A 16,596-nucleotide genomic window follows, 5' to 3' on the forward strand; every position below is an offset into this window, starting at 1 on the left:
TCAGTATTGATTTTTTATTTTCGTTTTATATTTTTTAAATCTTAAACTAATATTATAAATCAACACAACTATAAAAATTGTGATTTTTTGTTAACAAATATTACTCTCACCCTTTTTTATATAAGAAGACCCCACTTTCATTCGTATAGCTTGGACCTGAAAAGCTCTAGATGCGGTCCTGATTTTACTCATTTTTTTCTAGGAAAAAGTCCATTGCGTAAATCTTTATAATCGCTTAAATAATTACATGACTCTTATTACACTGGTCAATTTAAAAGCATTTGAACAAATTTAAACACTCGTTTTTCACAATGTATCTATTTAAACATTGGTGATCATATGGATACTCGGCCTAATGTTAGTAGTTTAATTTTCTGTTACTAATTGACGTATTGAAATTTTGAGTTTTCTATGCTGAAACATAGACGAAAGCATGCCCCGTGTGAAGTCAAAAAATCAACATGGTATCATCTTAAAAGAAAGATTTACATATATATGCTTATGGGTATTCACAGCATTTATGTAACTATGTATATAGCTATATGCGTCACACATGCGCATAACTCTTTCTCAAGTTGTCATCATGTTTATTTGTAGGCTTAACTAGAGTTAGTTAGTTAGAAGTTAAACTAACTAGAGTTCGAGTCATGCTTTTCCCCAGCGAGTGCGCAGATCTGTTTATACCGTGCTCGGAAGTGTTCGTCCGATTTTCACCAGTTACTTTACATATTGGTAATGAAGTTATCTTTTTGTAATAAATATTTATAATACACACTTGAGAAATTGTGTATCTTGCTCGTTATCGTTAATATCAGTTCATTTCAATCATGCTAGTTATCGATAGAAATAATACTATGTGCTTCCTTTCGTGAGAAATTGAAATGTGTCGATCGTGATCAGGCGACTGAAATCTGCTACTTTTCGTAACGCACGTCGATATGTAACATTATTATGACGATATTATACCTAGACACTTACAATATTAAATGAACGCAAACAAATGTTGGTATTTGGTAACTTATAACGAGACAAGGTTACAATAGGAACATTTCGTCAAAACAAAAATATTCGTGTTGTACTATTATTCACTTAAATGTTCGTGGTATACTTAACCTTTTGTGGTCCTTTTTCTTTCAAATTTAACTCAATTGAACTAAATTTTTAGTGATGTTCGAGTCTATACATATTTTCGCAAGCTTTTTTCACAATTTTCTTAAGATGACCCTCGACATGATATGATATTTACGGATTAACCTTTGTATACATCTATTACTGAAAACATCTGTGTACAATATACATATATTATATTACATATATTTGGGTATATTTAATAACATAGAAAATATTTCACTGTTTGTTTTTATAGCAAACCACCGTACGAATACTTCTATCTCACACTGTGTATTGTATTATTATACAAATATTTATTAGTCAGAACTTTTCGTAGTCATTATATATATAGTTATCTTATTTATAAACAGTTCATTCGCTTACATTGTATCTACAGGGTAAATAAAAAAGTGGGCGCTGCTTACAGGATCAGTTGATACGAAGAAAACAATAAAAAAAGTTGATGTAAAAAAATTTTGTTTCAGGATCTTTTTCAGGTTATAAGTCACATCATTTACACTAATTTGTTACCTAACCTTTTACCTTTTTACACTAAATTTAACCATTTTATATTATTTTCCTACTATTGGCAAGAATGTATCAGATGTGTCGAACTTTCTTTATTAGCCTAATCACACTGTCATTCTCTCCAAATCTTTCACTCTCAAGGTTCAAAACAAATAACATTCGATACAGATGGAAGTCAACCACTACATCCTTTGTCTCTAAGTGAGAAACGTAACGTTTGAGTGAGATAGAGAAAAAACTCTCTTTGTGTTTAAAATCAATCTTGTAAGTAGCCCTCCCCTTTTTTTATTTTCATTTTGCATGCTATTGTTGAAAGCTTTTCAAAACTTTTTACGTGTTATGTAGTAAACTAATTCATCTAACTCTTCGAGAAAAACCAAGACGTTTGGTTCAATTTTAAAAAAGTTATTGTTATAAAGGTTGGACGAATGCGAGTGTGAGTACATTGCTGAAAAACAAAAGGCGCTTTGTCTGCCGGAACATAACCTGTCGCTATACATTAGGTTGTCCCAAAAGGTTCTTTCGTTTTATAAGGAAATAACAGATGCACAATATTTTTTGTTTTACATTATTTTATCAGATTATGTATGATCCACTTCGTTCTAGTGGAACGCATCTTGTGGTATTTAAATACAAATGTTGGGCATCCATTATTTCCTTATAAAACGGAAGAAACTTTTGGGACAACCTAATATATATGTTGTGCCTTTATCATAGAGTACACGGTAGTAACAGGGCTTGAATTAAATTCTATATATAGGGATTTATGACTCGTATTTTACGAATAAAAATGTCTTCCTGATTTTTGCTTACCACGGATACGTGACAGACCTCCTTTTAGGAGAAGATGGAAAGGGTACCTTTGCCTTAGACACAACATAATAAATATTTTTCTTTTAGTAATTTCTTTCCAATTTTATTTTTGTTGATAGAAAATTTGTTTTATAACATTTATTAGGAATAGAATTATTAATGAATAGAAAAACATTTTTTTTATTTCTTTTCAACTATGGCGGTGATGCGTGGCATGAGTCACACGATAGAAATATCTTCATTCATAGACGTTACTGTTACCAATCTTTTTCCACAGAATTAAAATATTTTCCTCAAAAATCCACTATTTTCACTAAAATGCGTATTTTTTAAAATTCTTATGTACTTCCGCAGCTCACGTAAGACATGAAAATTTCTGGTTTTTTGGTTTAGGTCGCACTAGTTCTAAAAAGTGCGTTACGCTGATGGATAGGTCAATTTTACATGGCTCATTGCGCATCGCCATTTTGTTGAAAATAAATAAAAAGAGGTTATATTTCTGTTCATTAGTAATCATATAATAAATGCCGTAAAACGAATTTTCTATTGAATTTATATACTCAATAGAAATAAAAAATAGGAAAGAATTTGCTACAAAGCGTAGAATTTTCATGTGTCCCAGGTATTCACCTCTTAAAATATGGTCTGCTGGTCTGCCAGGTGTTCGTGACAAGCAGAATCTTCTATTCCTGAAGTACGAGTCATAAAGTCATAAGCATTTATGCCCTCTTACTAACTACAGGTAATGCTACAGGTAATTGATTGAAAGAACTAATTTGTTTATTGCCTGCCGGCGGGTACACGTGATTTCGGGTAACCACACATTATTCTCTTAGAGGTTCTCCCAGCTTAAAATTCAATATACGTTATTATTTTATTGTTATAATAAGTATAGGAATTGCTGGGTGCCACCTGTTACTTTTCGACGTTATATCGGGATAAAAATAAAGTTAAATACGTCTACGAATCATGTGTGCTTCTCTCTATCTCGCGGGTTTCCAAAATTATAATTATAGTGTTCTCATATTAGCTATTACATTTTTTATCAACTGATTCTTCAGCGAGTTAACTTCTGAATCCAAATTACTGTATTCATTTTCGATTGAGAGGGACCAGCATTATTGAAGAATTCAAATAACAATTCAATAATATAAAGCATAGTTGGTAAGTTAAATTAAATCATCATATTCCGTACTAGTAATATCAAAATTACTATAAACGAAATCTTCACACGAACAGAGATATGTATATCTATATTGAAATTCAATTCACTTAAACTATTGTTTTCGAGGCTGATATCAAAAATCTGTTATTGTATTGCAAAAATGATTAAATTTATTTTATAATTTTTATCTACGTCAATTCTATATTGATTTTATAGTCACTCTGTCTATTTTGTCTTCGATAACATTTTTAATTACAACACATTTGAACTGCTTTGTTAAGGCGTTATTATTTGAAATAAATAAATAATTATTTTAACAGTTATTTTTAAGCCAGGTTTATGGTGCTGCAGTATCTGTTCTATTGGGCAGTGTTAGATTATATAGAGGCACTTTTATCATATTTCGGATCAGTTTCATTCATAGTCAGAAGAACTCCTAATTTCTGGAGTTAACGAAGAAGTCAGAGTTTTCTCTGCGTCTCAATTACATTGATGCACCACAAAGCGCTAATCTGGAGTTCTACCTCTATGCAAGTAACTTATATCGATGCCTTGGGTTGTCTGGCTCGGATAACATATATTTCGCTCCATTGTCCTAAAGGCGGTGTTTTTATGAGCGTTGCCAATGTTTAGAAACCCAAGTAATTCTACACTGGTCAGACATTCAATCACCTATTAGGAACCGGATTTTCGTGCATCTTATCCGTGTGGAAGAGGCTTGAGAGTGCAGATACGAGATTCTCTACTTAGTAGTACTCGTTCAACAGTGGTAGAGTAAACATTTCTTTTTACTATTTTAAAAGTTAGAAATACCGAGAGGCTCGCAACATTCTTCACTTCATACCTTGTTAATTTTCAGACTTTGAAAATTTTTATTGGAGGATCAACTACAACAGAAGACAGCTACTGATCAACCATCGATATTAAATTTCCAGAGTTAAGGACAGAACGATTTCTCTACCCGAGTTTGGAACAGACTAATCGAATAGCGAAGCAAATTTAGATTTGACACGTTACCTTCTAAAGTAACTTGAAAATACCATTTTCATTGAAATACTAATATAAATTAAGTAGGTATATACTTGGAATTAGACGTTATTTATGAGCAGTATTCTCATAGAATTCTATACATGCATTTCTATTTTAATGATTGTATTTTTTGTAAATTTATGTTACACGTATTATATTATATTTACATACTACGTACTTAGTAATGTTTTGAAGTACTTTCATAGTTTTGAAGTATTTATAATGAAGATGACAGTGAAAAGATAAGAATGACATATATATATATATATATATATATATATATATATATATATATATATATATATATATATATATAATGTAATTATATAAATATAAATATTTATATATACTATATAATGATACTATATGATAATTACATAATATAATAATAATACAATAATAAATGATATAATAATCATATAATTGCAAATGATATATTGGTAACATAATAATGCAGGACACAAAGGATTAAGGAACAGACGAAGAGAACTGATAAATGTAAGATGCCAAGACAAAGCACAGCGCGCTGCGAAAGATGTCGACGGACAGGACACACCGCGAGAAAATGTCACGCTCTTTTATGCGACTATTGTGACAAAGTAGGACATATGGAAGACGAGTGTAGAACCTCGATGAGAGATAATGAAAGCGGACGGAGGACTGTATCAGAGATTATCGAGTGTTTAATGTCTCCTCAGAATTCGATAGAAGATACGAAACGCAAATCACAAAGACAATGCCGCGAGAACCAAACTATAACTCGCGAACGATGCAACGCGAATTGTAATACAAAAGATAAAGACGAATCTACAATAGGACATTACCGTTCAAAGTTAATGTCTTCTTATAAAAACGTTGTCGAGATCAGAGCTCCAGAATTAAAGAGAAAAAGAGCAAAAATGTTAATTGATACAGCCTCCGCAGTTACACTGATAAAAATAGGGAAGTTATTGGACAAAGTACGCGCTGACAAAGAAATCCTCACTTTAGAGAGTGCATTCGGCGGACGGCTTCAAACCATATGTTTAATACAATTAAATATACGAGTAGGAGACGAAGTCATAACACACCCTTGTCGAGTAGTCCATGACGACTTCTATGTAGAAACAGATGGAGTAATAGGATGGGATCTTAACTGCAAGTCAAGAATCAATGCGGATCATATACCAGGTATGTAAATATGAAATCGGAATTTTTGTATAGAAAATACACGCTTATTGTATGAAAATGATTAAAAATATTTTATTCGAAGTATTGCCCATCGCTAGCTATACATTTTTCCCACCTGTCTGGCAATTGGTGGATGCCACGCCAAAAAAACTGTCGCTCTTTTGAGACAAACCAGTCATCGAGCCATTTTCGTACATTTTCGTAAGAAGTGAAGTGCTGGTCAGAAAGTGCGTGTCCCATCGATGCAAATAAATAGTAATCGGATGGAGCCAAGTCTGGTGAGTAAGCCACGTGCGAAAATATTTCCCAACTGAACGCTCAATCGTCTCCTTGACCGGTTTTGCTGTATGTGATGATGCATTATCATGAAGCAAAATTGCTTTGTGTTGCCTTTTTTGATATTCTGGTCGTTTTTCACGCAAAGCTTGATTCAAATCGATCATTTGTTGTCGGTAGCGTTCAGTATTAATGGTTTCGCCAGGTTTTAACAACTCGGTGGTCTTTTTCAGTAGTCTTCCACGTTCTTCGTTCCTCGCGTCAAAATTGCCACTTCTGAATTTTTTAAACCACTCAAAGCACTGTGATTTACCAAGAGCATGCTCACCGTAAGCTTCGACAAGCATTCGATGCGATTCTGCAGCAGTTTTCTTCAAATGGTAACAGAAAATCAATGCTGTCCGCAAATCGTAGTTTCCAGGCACAAAATCTGACATGTTCAATGTTATTACAAACTATGCTGTTGTATGAAACTTGTATTGTTCCGAGTCGAAAATGTTTGTGAGATGTCAACAAAGACTTTTGGCATCAATGACGCAGTTTAGTGATAACTACATTATCAGCTAGGGCCATCCATAGGCAAATTCCGGTTTCATATTTACAGACCTGATAGAATTATATGGAGCAAGATTGTCATTGGTTGTTAACGAACTTGTACGTAAAACATTACGTAATGGTGCAATAACTGTAGTCACAGAGTCTAAATCGAATTCTGAGTCAGGGTAACTATTTAAATTATTGAATCGGATCTTTCTCCCGCGGATATAGTCGTCAAATGAACAATTTGTTTGAGTTTCACACTGAAAATGACAATCATGGATTGTAACTTCTAACATCAGTTAGACCTTTTTTATTTTGTTATAACTATTTTGTTTGTCAAACTTGTTACCGTTTTCCTAAGAACTTAACCAACATTGTTCGTATAAGCATTATTATAAAATATCTTAAGTGTTTATTATATTATAATGAGTTTTTATTATAATATTCTATTATAATATATATGCTATACTTGGAATGTATAATAAAGTTCTGTTTAGTTGCATTCTGTTTTTCTAGTTCCATTCACAAAAACCTACATTTGCATATACATCCACAGTTTACCAGTGACCAATCTGTTAAATGGAACCTTCCATACCAATTATCCATAGGGATCGAAAAAGGAATAATGTTCCTGTCAACATCTACTGTACAAGTACAATTTAAACAATTAATATGTTATATTTATATTTTACCGATGTACACGAAATTCTTATCACATTTTTATTATATTTTGCATTTGTAGTGTATTATTCAGTACACTAGTCATAAAATAGATAAGGAATAAAAAACTTCTAACGTACTAATCGAAAATCAATAATCAATACTAAACGAAAAACTAGTCCTTTGTTATCATATTATTAATGTTTATTTGCAAAATGTTTGGTCTCTACTCTTATTCGTAGAGCATAGCAACATCATCTAGCCGAAAAAATTTGAAACACTTCGTATACTTAGTGTCACATTTCAGTCAATTCGCGCGAATACCTTTTAAGGTGTTAGTAATATTGAAAATATTTTAGATTAAAGCATTTTTCTAAACGCGTAGAAGACGTATATAAAACAATTGTATTTCTTTGCAAGGAATCATGTACTTGTAAATGCTTTAATCGGCGCAGTTGATTATAATAATATTAACCTTCAAAAACTATGTAATCAAAGAAAATGGCGCTTTTGCTATTACGGATAAAATTCGATCACACACATATGTAATACTTTACTTTTATTTTCATTAAAATCAGTAAAAGGATCAATTTGAATGTGCCTGCAATCAGTGTACAAACCATTGTGTCTGTAATCAATTTGGAAGTGACAAGAGACGTACTTTTTCATCTTCGGTAATTTTATGATTGTAATGTTACGTCAAATGAACAACGGTTTCGAGCATTTGATGTAAGTCTTCCTATGATGTAAGTCTTCCTATTTTATTTTTGTTTTATTGAATACCTCATATTATTTGGTTGTTCTAATCGTCTCAACATACGCTATTTTACTATGAATAAATGATCATAATAACCACTTAAAGAGATAGAAGCATATGGTGCAATTACTGTGCACAAAGTTTTTCTTATTTATGAAAATAAGAAATAACTAAGGTAACGTTATATGCTCTGCTTGTATACCGTTATAAATTATCACTGAATTGTACTTGTGTTTGACTCAATCGTGAAGAAAGAACTTCACAAAATTTCACAATGATTTTCTAAGTTATTTTTAAAAAAAGTTAATGTGACATTGTATTAAATTATTTGGATATCTCTCGTAACATTGGTTACAAGGAATCATATTGTTCTGTTTAAAAGAATGAAAATGACCCGGATTTTATATTTAAAAAAATATTTTTACATTTTTTTAAGTTTTTTAAGGTTTCTTTATTATACCTTATTGTCCTATATTATCCTACTGTTCTTTGTGTACATTTATTACTGCAAATATCTGTGTACCATATACAATGACATATATTTGAATATATTTAATAATATAGTATTTCACTATTTATATTTACTGCAAACCTATTCAACTCTACTTATACTTTTGTCTCTCTGTATATCTTATTATTGCATGGAGTGTATTACCAAAAACTTTTTCTAACCTCTGTATATATAGTTCTCTCTTTTCTAAGAAGTTTATTTATTTACATTACATATACTGCATCTGTATCATGATTAAAAAAAAAAAAAAATGCTTTTCTAGTGATAGTATCACTCACATAATTATAGTATTACTCACATAACTATAACTTTTTTTAAAATCAGACCAAACAACTTGAATTTTTTCAGAAATTATATGAATTAACGTATTTAATGACGTGTAAAAATTTTGTAAAGAAATTAGAATTGGTTAGAATTGCGAAGAGAATAGTAGTAATCGCTTTTTACAACTCTTTTTCCCTAAGCTTTTAATAGAAATTTAAGAAATACGTTTTGTAGATTTATGTCGGTTATATTATACACGCAGGAAGCTTCATCAAAACATGGTTGGTAGAGGTAGAAGATGTCGAAGGATGTCTGTGTAATACTCTTTAGATTTACTGCAATTATATGTAAAATATAATAAAAAATTAAAATAAAATGAAGCTGAAAGTCATGAAAAATTGTGATTTTCACCATTCTTAACCGCTCATAGTGACGATAATCGATTTTGATGAAATTTATGTTAGCATATATGCAACTGACATAAATCTACAAAATGTGTTTTTTTAATTTTCACTACAAGCTTAGATAAAAAGGTTGTAAAAAGCGACATTTACTATTACCTTTGCGAGTTCTAGAAACTGTTACTTTTTTAAAAATTGTTTCACACATCGTCTACTACACTAGTTCAACTAACTTCTCGAGAGAACTCAAGTCCAATTTTTAAAAGATTATTCTGTTTTAAAGGATGGCTGAATATGAATGTAACTGTAGATGAAAGAAATGCACTTGGGCTGGTGGAACACAATCTGTCGCTATATACGTATATAGTTAAATATAGCAACTTCCAGTCTGTTTCAGGAACTTCATACCTAAGTCATTGAGTACAAGAAATTTAATCATGCCCTAATATAGACTTTAATTAATAATTGAAAGAAGTATACCTACGTCTATGAAATATTACCCTACTGCAACTCTTTGCAAGCCCATAAATAAATTGACTTTTCACAGATAATTATTTTTATCACCAAGTACAAGGTAGTAACAGAATTTCAAATGAAGTTTGTGACCCTAAAAATTAAAGATGTACTTCAGGAATAAAAAGGCCTATCTGACTACCATTTATCGTTAGCACATGGCAGATCTTTCTTCAGAGGTTAAGGATACCTTTGGTGCATAATAGTCCTTTTTCTTTTAAACAATTTCTTTCCTATTTTCCTCCTATTGTATCTCTGTTAATAGAAAATTTGTTTTATAACATTTATTAGATATAGAATTATTAATGAATAGAAAAACATTTTTTTTATTTCTTTTCAACTATGGCGGTGATGCGTGGCATGAGTCGCACGATAGAAATATCTTCATTCATAGACGTTACTGTTACCAATCTTTTTTCACAGAATTAAAATATTTTCCTCAAAAATCCACTATTTTCACTAAAATGCGTATTTTTTAAAATTCTTATGTACTTCCGCAGCTCACGTAAGACATGAAAATTTCTGGTTTTTTGGTTTAGGTCGCACTAGTTCTAAAAAGTGCGTTACGCTGATGGATAGGTCAATTTTACATGGCTCATTGCGCATCGCCATTTTGTTGAAAATAAATAAAAAAAGGTTATATTTCTGTTCATTAGTAATCATATAATAAATGCCGTAAAACGAATTTTCTATTGAATTTATATACTCAATAGAAATAAAAAATAGGAAAGAATTTGCTACGTAAAACGTAGAATTTTCATGTGTCCCAGGTATTCACCTCTTAAAATATGGTCTGCTGGTCTGCCAGGTGTTCGTGACAAGCAGAATCTTCTATTCCTGAAGTACGAGTCATAAAGTCATAAGCATTTATGCCCTCTTACTAACTACAGGTAATGCTACAGGTAATTGATTGAAAGAACTAATTTGTTTATTGCCTGCCGGCGGGTACACGTGATTTCGGGTAACCACACATTATTCTCTTAGAGGTTCTCCCAGCTTAAAATTCAATATACGTTATTATTTTATTGTTATAATAAGTATAGGGATTGCTGGGTGCCACCTGTTACTTTTCGACGTTATATCGGGATAGAAATAAAGTTAAATACGTCTACGAATCATGTGTGCTTCTCTATATCTCGCGGGTTTCCAAAATTATAATTATAGTGTTCTCATATTAGCTATTACATTTTTTATCAACTGATTCTTCAGCGAGTTAACTTCTGAATCCAAATTACTGTATTCTTTTTCGATTGAGAAGGACCAGCATTATTGAAGAATTCAAATAACAATTCAATCATATAAAGCATAGTTGGTAAGTTAAATTAAATCATCATATTTCGTACTAGTAATATCAAAATTACTATAAACGAAATCTTCACACGAACAGAGATATGTATATCTATATTGAAATTCAATTCACTTAAACAATTGTTTTCGAGGCTGATATCAAAAATCTGTTATTGTATTGCAAAAATGATTAAATTTATTTTATAATTTTTATCTACGTCAATTCTATATTGATTTTATAGTCACTCTGTCTACTTTGTCTTCGATAACATTTCCAATTACAACACATTTGAACTGCTTTGTTAAGGCGTTATTATTTGAAATAAATAAATAATTATTTTAACAGTTATTTTTAAGCCAGGTTTATGGTGCTGCAGTATCTGTTCTATTGGGCAGTGTTAGATTATATAGAGGCACTTTTATCATATTTCGGATCAGTTTCATTCATAATCAGAAGAACTTCTAATTTGTAAAGTTAACGAAGAAGTTAGAGTTTTTCTCTGCTCCTCAATTACATTGACGTAGCACAAAGCGCTAATCTGGAGTTCGACCCTTATGCAAGTAACTTGTACCGATGCCTTGGGTTCTCTAGCTCGGATAACTATATATATTATATATTTCGCTCCTTTATCTTAAAGGCGGTGTTTTTATGAGCGTTGCCAATGTTTAGGGAAGCAAGCAATTCTTCATTGGTCAACGCTCTATCATTCTATTACGAATAGGATTCTCGCCTTTGTTATGTTAGACTCTGTATTTAGTATTACTCATTCAAACGTAGTAGAGTAAACGTCTAACCGCCTTTAAAGTAATTCGCATTCTGTCATTGCGCGATCTCATCTATTTTATACCTACTATATCAATTCTACAGTCCTCTTTCCCTTCCTTATTTTAACCATTTTATAAATTGCGAATATCGGGCGGCTGGACGCGTTTTTTTATTTCTTCTTTCCTTAATTTTCTGAGTTTGAAAATTTTAATTCGAGAATCGACAACAACAAAGGAGAATACTACGAACTACTGATCGACAATCAATATCAAATCTCCAGAGTGAAGCATAGAACGAGTTTTGAGGAAAGCTTTATTTCAACTTGGATCAGACTAACCGGATAGCGAGGTAAATTTTAAACTTAATCCTTGATTTAATCTTTCACGTTCTAAAGGAATTCAGAGGTACTGTTTTTATTAATACGTTGCTATAAAATAAGTGTGTGTATATTTAAAATTAGATGTTATTTATAAGCAGTACTTTCGTAGAATTCTCGAAATGTATTGTAGGAAGATATATATCCTAATAGATGTATTATATATAAGGTGGATATATATATATATATATATATATATATATATATATATATATATATTTTATTTCATCATCAAAATAAGACTAACAAATAAGAATGGCAAATTTACGATAGTTATACAATACAATAATAATATAATAATAAATGATATAATAATATGATATAATATGATAAAAAATAATATAATAACATAATAATTCAGGACATAAAGGATCAAGAAGTGAATCGAGATGCCTAATAACAAGAAAAAGCAAAATAAACCGAAAACTTTTTGCGATAGATGTCAACGGGTAGGACATCTCGCACGAGATTGTTACACGATTATGTGTGACTACTGTAAAAAAACAGGACATCATATGATGGATTGTAGAACCTTTCTGAGAGATAGAAAACAGATAATAGATTCAGCTAGGCAGATTTGCAGAGAAGTTTTTGCAAATGGTACACCTTTTGCAAAACCCGAGGGCCAACCTAATACCGGCAGCGAAATCAGTACAGAAATCTCAACCCTATCAACTGTAGGAGCTTACCGTGAATATTTCATGAGTCTTCATAAAGATATTATCGAGATCTCAGCCCCAGAATTGAAGAATACAAAAGCAAAGATGATGATTAGTATGAACTGTCCAATTTCAATGATAAAAATAGGGAAGTTAGTGGACGATGTGACTGCTGCTAAAGAAGTCATCACTTTACAGGATGCATACGGCGCTCGGATTAAAACCATATGTTTAATATGCTTAAGTATACACGTAAATAACAAAACTATACTACATCCTTGTCGAGTAATTTCTGATGACTTTTACATAGAGACAGATGGCGTATTAGGCAGCGATTTTATCGGCAGAACAAAAATCAAGCGTGGGAAACATGTAGAATTAGCTGGAGTACGAATACCATTCATGCCTAACGAATTTGTACGCGGAGTACTAAGAGTTGATGAACTAGTGAATATCTCAAACTTGGACTCAGATACAGAGACACTAACAGGATCAAATAATGAATTAAGTTCTTAAATCAGGTATTTCTCTCGCGTTATAATTTACCAAATAATAATATTAGTCAAATGAGGTAGGTTATAGTCTCTAATAGCTGAATTTTTGAATTTTATATAGTAAATGACAATCTGCAAGATTTCTATTTATAACTTTTTATTCTATGTTACTTATTTTGCTAAACTTATACCGTTTTCTGAAGAATTAATTAAAACATTCACTTTTATCTTATGACATACGGATATACTCGAGGAGAAATGAAGTTTATCATTTCTTTTGCAATATTTCGATTTTTCAAAACCATTATATAGATCACAACGGATGTGGAAGCACTTCGGATGCCATATTATTACAGCAGAATTGAATTTAATGAAATAATATTTAAAAATGTAATTCAATTATCCGTTCAATTATATATATCATAAGTTATACGCGAAAACCTAACACTATTGATATTTAACGGTATAATATATTCATAGAAGTACGTCAATCTTCTACATATACATATTTCATACATATTTCGATTTATGTAATATTCAAACCAACGCAATTATCTATTATTTGCAAACACTGCGTGACACAAAGTACAAGACTGTTATAATTACGACTGAAGAAAAATGTATCATTTTAATAGCAAAATTCACAATATAGATTAATACACATCTAAATATAATTTAACGTTAGCAGATTTTCCTGAAAATACATATACAAATGTAAAATAATTTTAAAAAATCAGATGATGCATGATCAATTAGCAAAAGCTTAACAGAGTTAAGAACATACATTTTTGAAAAAGATAGTACTGCCCCTGCATAATGTTATTACATAATAGTTTTACTTATTTAATTTATTATTATAAGGATAGCAATAATTATCATTCATTCAACCAAAAGGATGATAGTAAACTGCGAACGTTTATCCATCCACGAAAAATGTGAACATGTAAAAATGTAGATCAACTTAAAAAATATCTAAGGTAAGGTAGTCGTTACAATATTTTAGAAAGTAAATCAAATCTCTATTTAGACCTTAGGTATTTCTTAGTTGCATTTACAAACATGTAAATATGCATAAACATTTATAGTTTACAAATAATCAATAAACAGAACCCCTTATACCAATTATCCATATAGATTGAAAAAAGAAAAATGTTTGCATCAACATCTAATGTACAAGTATAATTCGAACAATTTACCGATGTACACGAAATTCTTATCCCATTTATACTGTATTTTGCATTTGTATAGTATTATTCATCACGCTGTTTACGGAATTAAAGAAGAACAAAGAATTCATATTGTAATCATCGAAAATTAATAATCAATATTAAACGAAAAACTAGTCCATTGTTATCACATTACTAATGTTTATTTGCAAAGTGTTTGGTTCCTACTCTTATCCGTAGAGCATAATATCATCAAGCAAAAAAAATTTGAAGTCTTTGTATACTTGGTGTCACATTTCAGTCAATTCGCGCGAATACCTTTTAAGGTGTTAGTAATATTGAAAATATTTTAGATTAAAGTATGTTTCTTTCGTATCTTTTATGCCTTTTATTATTATTATTATCCACTGTAAGTTTGATAAGAACTAAACTTTCATTCAAAATGTGAATGAATTACTTATGATATTGATAAATATGTGTGAGATCTTACATTTAATATTTAATAAATTTTTACATTTACTCATCAAGCTATTTTTTTAATGCTATTTAAATTCTATTTCATGTGTTTATGCAGGTCGCACAAGAAAGTGGGGAAAATTTTTAGGAGCATATAGCACCCATCAAAACAAATAAAGAAATCTCAATGAACATAGGTACAAATGGGTTCATGGGTTTATTAAAACCTTTTTTGCTTATTTTCATCATTACTACGAGCTCCTAAAGTTTTTCTTCAATCTTTTTGTACACTCTGTATATATCAAAATTATAAGAAACTGTATAACACAGGGTGTCTCATCACAATAGGTCCACGTAAATATCTGCTAAACTATATATTATTCGAAAATGTGTTTCAAGTAAAACTTGCTTTAAACAATATATTTTACGAATATTAGAAGAATATCGACAATGTTACCTTGATGCAAGCATTTGACAGAAAACATTTATTAATAAATCTTATGATGATCTTATCTAGATGGACGTACCTTGGAGGTTTCAATGTTACCTTTGCTTTTTAAAGTGGAAATATATATATTTTTTTATATATCATTTGATGCGTTTTTTAATTCTCTGCAAAGGTAGATATTAAATACAAGGAAAGATAACGCTTTTATATTTATGTTCTGCTGGTTTTCTATACACTCAATTTCATGAAATTAGTACTGAAATATCTTTCAAGCTCTACTGTACAAAAAATATACAGTTCCATCCAAAAAAAAGGTCACCTTGAGATATTGAAAAGTCCTCCACACGGACAAATCTTACAGTCGTCTCAAGACATCCTCCTTGAAACAGAACAAGTTTTATTTGAAACTCTTCTTCGAATAACATATAGTTTAGAAAATGAAATTCCTTGTATAATAAAAATCTAAAGCATTTACAGCAGATCTTTCAGTAAGAAGAAAGGATGAAGTTCTAGAAACGAGTCGAAGAATAAAGACTTAAATTATCTTATTCTAACATTTGTTTAATATCTAAAGAATTTTTTTTAATGAAAAATTGTTTAAACGAACTTGGAGAGGTATATCAGGATCCAGTTCAAAGGTCTGTATCTTCTCACTCCATGGAACTAACTTCTTTGTTTCATTTTCGATGAAAAAATTAAATACGTTGCTGCCAGTAGGAAACTTAATAGTCTTAAATTCGTTTTGCCACCACTTATTGAACTCGTTTCGCCAATCGATCAATTGATCTTGAAAGGTCGCTGACCCGAACGCCCAAATACAGGCAAATGCAAAGTATAATTCGTACCTGTTTGTAGAAAGGCATTGAGGACATAGAAAAGCATTTAAAAACGACAAGAAATGCGGTAAATTCCTCTATGGCACCCGAAAATTGGGATACGAGCCAGACGTTTATCGAGGGAGGAAACGATGCTAAGCATAGATACGGTCCTCCGAATTTTAAGAAAGGATAGCGTGAGTGAAAGTGAAAACAGGTCCGAGAATCGGCTTATTATAAAGAGAAAAAAAGCATATCGGCGAGATAATAATAATGCAATGATGAAACGTTTTTATTTTTAATTTTTGTTGAATAAAACTCACGCCGATGTAATAGTGAGGCTTTTCTGATTAAAGCAAGATCAGACACGATATAATTTGGAACATGTTTCC

General features: G+C 30.9%; 1 protein-coding gene and 1 long non-coding RNA gene across 2 annotated transcripts in view; one reads left to right on the plus strand and one right to left on the minus strand.

The window, feature by feature from the left end:
• The first annotated feature begins 1,887 nt into the window (after positions 1–1,887).
• LOC138188752 (uncharacterized) lies at positions 1,888–12,760 on the plus strand. Its single transcript, XR_011175644.1, has 3 exons — positions 1,888–1,902; positions 10,947–12,138; positions 12,528–12,760. It is a non-coding gene; the product is annotated as an uncharacterized LOC138188752 (long non-coding RNA).
• Positions 12,761–15,957: 3,197 nt separating this feature from the next.
• LOC138188855 (dynein beta chain, ciliary-like) overlaps positions 15,958–16,596 on the minus strand; it is a 69,189-nt gene continuing 68,550 nt past the window's right edge. Inside the window, exon 30 of the mRNA XM_069130997.1 lies at positions 15,958–16,234. Coding sequence (XP_068987098.1) covers positions 15,958–16,234 — 277 coding nt within the window. The remainder of the gene's footprint in view (positions 16,235–16,596) is intronic.

This window comes from Bombus flavifrons, chromosome 17 (assembly GCF_040668555.2).
Source record: "Bombus flavifrons isolate JBK064 chromosome 17, iyBomFlav1_principal, whole genome shotgun sequence".
Lineage (NCBI taxonomy): Eukaryota > Metazoa > Arthropoda > Insecta > Hymenoptera > Apidae > Bombus > Bombus flavifrons.